General features: G+C 48.9%; 1 protein-coding gene across 1 annotated transcript; it reads right to left on the minus strand.

Moving 5' to 3' along the window:
• Positions 1–2,828: 2,828 nt before the first annotated feature.
• On the minus strand, positions 2,829–4,064 carry LOC309572010 (putative G-protein coupled receptor 19; the record flags this gene model as incomplete). The annotated part of the gene is made up of 1 exon (XM_082279977.1): positions 2,829–4,064. The coding sequence occupies exon 1, from the start codon at positions 4,056–4,058 to the stop codon at positions 2,829–2,831; it is 1,230 nt and encodes a 409-aa protein (XP_082136103.1). The 5' UTR covers positions 4,059–4,064.
• Positions 4,065–6,291: the final 2,227 nt, after the last annotated feature.

A 6,291-nucleotide genomic window follows, 5' to 3' on the forward strand; every position in this document is an offset into this window, starting at 1 on the left:
CTGGGTTCAAAGTGTTCACAACGCTTTTAGGATGCCTTGAGTGTGAAATGCCTCTGATAGCCTGGAGTCGAGGATGTTTGGCCATGCCCTAGCTGCTCTGAGGAGAGGCTGGTCTGGAGCCAGTTCTGTGCAAGAAATGAAAAAGTTGGGTAAAGAAATAATTGAGAATACATGACAGAAGTTTACAACCTCAGGACTGGCCCAGAGGGAGTGGAGGGGACCAACTATTCACCATGTACTGACTTTGTCAGAGCTAGCCGAGAAGAAAATAAAGAATAGGAAGAAAGTACTTGAGATCCTCAACTGAAAAGAGGTAAAATCCTTGGTTCTTAGGCAAAATGCTCCTGAAATCTGCTCAGATGGAGTCTGAGCAAGCAGAGTTGGGCTGTTTGTCCTGTCTTTCAGGCTTTGTGACTCCGTCATTCTGGACCCACTCTGGATTTACAGAACGGCACTGCTCTTTGGCAGCTACCCTGTGAAGGGTGTTCATTCCTACCAGTGACAGCTGGAGGCTGGGAGGGTGTGTCGGGAGTCCTTTATCTTCTCTGCTTTCTCTGCCCTGTCCTCAAGTAACCAAGGCTACAGTAAAGAGTGGAATACTGGGAGGGACAGACCTCCACTCTGAACCCTTCAGAACTCTCCTGTCAATTTTGTAAGAATTATAAAAAGGAAATCTTTGCAGGCAAGGGGTGCGCTAGCAGCCTGGGCTGGACCTTCCATGGGCCACAGAACCATAGTTATCCAGCAGAGTGAGGGGAATTCACCAACAGGATGCTAGTGCTGCTGTAATTTAGAGGGCAAATAGTTACCTGTGTTTTCTGGGGGTATGCTACTGTACTTCTGGGCAGTGCTATGGGAATTGAGAAAATAAATCAATATTCCACACATAGACTCAGTCCAATTCTTATTAAAGAGATTGATAACTAGGAGAAAGAAAGAAAGAAAGAAAGGAAAAAAAAATGCTTTCTGTTTCAGGAAGTATAGATGATTTTGGGTGAAGAAATTTTAGTTCACAAAGTCCATTTTAAAAGAGAATGGCTTGGCTTACAGTCCCTTTTTCCTCCCCTTTCTTTCATTAGGTCCTCTTCTTTACCTGCCAGCCCCTTGCAGTCCTTCCTCCTGCTTTCCACCCCCTCTACGGGCACTGCCCTGCCTGAGCATTGACCACACACAGCCTTCATGGCTCAGAGGCTGGGTAGAGAACGTCAGCAAATTGGTGAGCACAAGGCAAGAAAAGGGGTTGGAGTGGGGTAGAACGGACAGGATGGGTCTGTGGGCTGCCAACCAGCTCTCTATCAGGTGGATCATAGCTAAGCTTGGGGTTTCCAAGCAGCACAAAGTGGTCATCACACATGGTGAGAGTCCAGCACTCGTTCTCTCGTTGCTGACTACACCACCCCCTGAACAATAACACAGTCAATAATCCATCTGCTTCTTAGATGATGTTTTTCCTGCCTGGATGCTCAAGGGACCTCTGCATTTCTGAGCTAGCACTGAAACAGAGCTTCTGGGACCTAACCATGTTGTTACCTCCTCCTTGGGATACAAGTGGACCTACTTGCCCTAGGGAGGAAGCACAGTTTGCTTCCAGAGCACGTGCTTCCAGCGGCAGGACCCAAGGTGTACACACCCCGAGTCACATGTCCCCCATGCACAGTGCCTGTTTCCCATGAGCTCGTCACCACTGTGCGAGACAGGGCCGTGCAAAGAAGCTCCTGCCTCTCCCTACTGTCTCCACTGTCATTCCCCTTTTCAGCAGAGCTGAAGACCCAGCCATTCCCACTGGGTTGTTTTTTCACTGTGCTGGCAGAGGAAGAGCAGCAGGAGTTGGCTCCACCTGCAGTCAAGAGCTCCCAGGCAGGTTGTGTCCTCTGGGACACCAGTTAGGGACCTCTTCTAACACACCTGAACAGTGGCAGATGCTGCCAGGCCACTGTGAGACTACAGAGCTCGTGTTCCTGCTCCTGTTTGGGAAAGGCCGCTCTTTGCTGCACGTGCCACGGCCGTGCCTCAGCAGGAGGGATGCAGACCAGGGGACGCGGCCAATTTCAGATGTGAGGAGGCCCTGGGTGCCTGGCATAGGTGTGGCCCCTTTTGCTCAGCAGCTCTTCTCCCCGGCTGTGCCCACCCCTGGGTGGGTGTGGCAGACTGGGGGTAGAAGCAGCTTGAGGGGCTGAGGAGGGTGAGACCAAGGAGGGGGACTTTTCCTGGGCAGTTCAGACCACGAGACCTCCAGAGAGGTGCAAGGACAAAGATGCAGAAGCATCCAGCGCTGGCCCCATGCTGACCCTGCTGGGGCAGTGGGAACTTTGTCACTGATGAGGCCAGTGGCCTCAGGCTGAAGCCAACAGGGCCCCCATATGGACATCTTACCTGTGGAGTCTCAACAGGAGGGACAACCCTGGTGCAACTCTGTTTGTGGGAACATAATGGAAGGAAGCCTAGATGGCTCTGGGTGGATTTAGGCATTTATGCACCATGGCCCATCCTGTACAGGGATTAAAACAAGCAGTATTTCTTTCTTTCCCTTTTCTGCCTACAGATAGAGAGTGTGAGGACTCTTGTTTTGCAGATAACCACTACAGCATTGCTCATGATTCTGGGTGAGGAGTTCCCCAAAGCAGAATGTAGTAGCAGAGTGTAGCAGAGTGTAGAAATGAAATAGAACGAATGCATCAAACCCAAGGCATTTAATAAAATAAAACAATCTCTTTTTTTTCCCCCCCTAAAAGCTGTGTTAAAAATACATAACTGTACATTGGTTCAAAAGGGAGAGAAAAGTCCTTCTTCTGGGGATACAGAGTAACTTTACAAAACAATGAAGCCCACTAGACAAACGTATTTGGGGGATTGGATGGAATAGGCCAGGCAAGCTTTCTTTCCTTGGCTTCTCTGTTAAAAGCATCATAGGTAGAGTCTTTGGTGATACTTTTGGCTGTAGCTGGAATATCTACAACACCAACATGATTTTTTTTTGCCATCCTTGAACTGGTGGTGATGGTGTATGCATTGCTTCTGTAGCATTTCATGGCAGACATGCAAAAAGTTTCTTTCATCCCTCTTCTGAAGTTTGCATTATAGATGGAGTAGAGGGTTGGCTTAGAGGCTGAGGAACTGAAAGAGATCCAGGTGACAGCCAGGAAAAGCAAGGAGCTCTTTCTGTAGTCTGTTTCCTGTGGGTGCCACAACTGTACTGTGAAGAAAGGGAGCCAGGATAGGAGAAACATAGAGTTTAACATTAAGAACATCTTGATGGTTTTCACTTTTGTTCTTGGAACAATATTTGTTGTTCTCCTGACAGTCATTCCATCTGTGCCTATTCTCCAAATGTACTTAATGATTTTCTGGTAAAAAAGGATTATCAGGAGTGATGGGATCAAAAACACCACCAGGAGGTGGATGACACTGTAGGCGGCTCCTTGCCAAGAATCGGGGAGGAAGAAGTTGCAGTGGTGGTCACTGTTGGAGCCATAGAGAAAACAGGCTGGTGATGCAAACAGAGCACCACAGAGCCAAGAGGCCAAAATCATTTTTTTGGCTTTCCCCCTGGACACTTTGAAGCTCAAGGGGTAGACAATAGTGTAGAATCGATCCACACCTATGGAGAAGAGCACGTAGATCTGGACCCCGGGCGTGAGGTACTGGATGTACCTCACCAGCCGGCACACCCCGCTGCCCAGCATCCACCGCCCGGAGCTCAGCTGCAGCAGCAGGAAGGGCGCGCTCCCCACGCTGCTCACAAGGTCTGCACAGGCCATGGACACCACGAAATAGTTGGTGGTGGACTGTGTCCTCCTGCTCCTGTGGATCACTAAGCAAACGAGGAAGTTTCCCAAGACGGAAATCAGCCACAGCGCTCCCCAAACCACGCTGGCAGCTGCGATTTCCCCCGGCCTCAGCCCGTACTCTACCAGAGAGTGGTTCCTGCTGGAGCTGGCGCCTGGAGCTGGGGGTTCTGCCATTTTGTAGCCAGCACAAGGAGTGGAGGCTTTGGGGTTGCTCGTGTTCTGCAGCAGGAGCAATGTAAAGGGAAGAACAGGACAACTGCTGTTATCCATGCTGCAAGCAAACTCGGCCACGTCTTTTGCTCAGGCTGCAGACAGAGAGGAGAGAAAAGGTTCTCTTGAACAGCTGTGTATGAAAAGCCCATCTTAACCTACAAAAGAATATTCTCAGTAGTAGAAATATATACTGTGAGTTCTGTATTTCTGAGCTAACACTGAAATACAGCTTCTGGGTTCCACTGTAGCTGGTCCTTTGTGGTGGTATGACATGCTGTGTCAGGGCAATCCCACTCCACCCCCTGGCTGGTTTGTGGTGGCTGCCAGCCTTTCACGCCCCCTCACTTGTGTTCCTGACAGCCCCATTCCACATCTGCAGCATGGGCACCGTGACAGGCAACAACTGACAGAACAAGAGGACACAGTCTCAAGCTGCGCCAAGGGAAATTTAGGTTAGATGTAGGAAAAATTTTTTTACTGAAGGAGTGATAAAGTTCTGGAATCATTTGCCCAGGGAGGTGGTGGAGTCACCATCCCTGGATGTGTTTAAAAAAAGATTGGATGTGGCACTCAGTGCCATGGTTTAGTTGAGGTGGTGTTAGGGCATGGGTGGGACTCGGTGATCTTGAAGGTCTCTTCCAACCTGGTGATTCTGTGTGTGATTCTGTGACCCCAACCCTGCCTTCATGGGGGGAATGAGAAGGGCAGGACCCCTTGGTCAGCACAGAAGGTCCCCAGGTATTAAGAGGCCTAAGTCCAGAGAAGTTTCTGGACCATTACCATATATGTCCACAAGCCCTGACCCAACCAGGTTATAACTCCCTTTTTGCTGTGGTTTTCCTTGGAGCAGGATGTCTGCAGCGGGAAGCCCTTCCCTTGGGGCTGGGGTGCTGCCCAAGGAGACTTCCTGGGATTGGGCACCCTCACCACCAGCACCACACCTCTGGAAGAATGACTGGTTTGATCTTGAGTGGTCCTTAGACCCTTGTGGATGAAGTGAGCAGAATTTTGGGGAACCCTTCAGTGAGAGGACTTGGGGGTGCATGTGAGTGTGCGTGCACTTTGGGTCATCATTCTTGTCTGTGGCATAACAAGATCCCCGACTGGTAACACCAAACCTGCCACCTGTCAAACGTCACTGCTTGTGAGTTACAGTTTGTCTGAGGGTGTTACCTGTGTCAAATTGTTCTCCTGCACCCTCATGGCACACACACCACAGAATATGATAGGTGTGACCTCCTGTTCTGAGGAGCAAGAGACAAGAATGCCTATATTGATAGAGTTTCTAGTGTTGACTTTAGCCAGATGGTTGGGTTGGTCTTAGCCTGTTGCAGGGATAAAATGGAAAAATAGCTAATTTTAGTGGCTATACATATGCAAACACCCTGCTGCTATCTGATGTCCTTTCAGTCATCATCTTGACATGCAAAGCCTTTTACTCACTAGAAACACAAAGTCTTTTCTGTGGTTCTACTGTGAGAATGCTGAACTCCAGAGCTTGATAATGTGCAAGATAAATCAGGATTCAGTGAACAAGCAGAAGATCAAAAGGTTCATCCTAGAAGCCAAATGAACAAGCTCAAAAAGCCACCATCATCCTCCTCAGCTTTTCAAGTGATCCAAATTCCCATGTTTGCTTTCTCTTGGGCTTTTTTCAATGCTTTGCTGATGCTTTTTTCTGTGCTTACTCTAGCTCTGCATCTACCACTTATTATTTTCTCCTTGTCTGCCTACTCAGAGTGAAGCCTGAAGGCACAGAGCCCCTGGATGAATTTGGGATCTTGCCCCTTGTGCTGTTTCACATGTCCCCTTCAATAATGCAGTGCAAAAAAGTCATCAGATGTGGAAGAAGAAAAGATGTACTAATTGCTTGTTGTGGTTATAGAAGATTTTTTCCTCTAGCTTTTTAGAGCCTGTACTTCATGTGACTGTTTGTGTCACATGAAGGAACACCATCAGCAACATTTTTCCTTGTCCCCGCTTCTGCTAGAGGGCTGTGGGTGCTGCCCAGCCTGGCCTTGCTTTCCCCCTCATCCTTGGTTGCCTTCCCTCATAGTTTTCTTAGTGGCTTTGCCTGGCAGATGATTCCTGATTTCTCCAAGGGCTCCTGCTTGTCTTTCCCCACCCTACTTTGGATGGATCTGCTCCCCTGGAAAAATCCTGCGGTTACCAGCTGTTGGCAGGGCATTTGGGCTGCTGTGTCTGGCAGACTGGCAGGATGCATTGTCAGTGCAACCTGCTAAATTACCTGTTAGAATTATCTGTAATAAAATAATACACGTGGAGCCTA

The sequence above is a fragment of the Coloeus monedula genome, assembly GCF_965178545.1.
Source record: "Coloeus monedula genome assembly, chromosome: 4".
Classification (NCBI taxonomy): domain Eukaryota; kingdom Metazoa; phylum Chordata; class Aves; order Passeriformes; family Corvidae; genus Coloeus; species Coloeus monedula.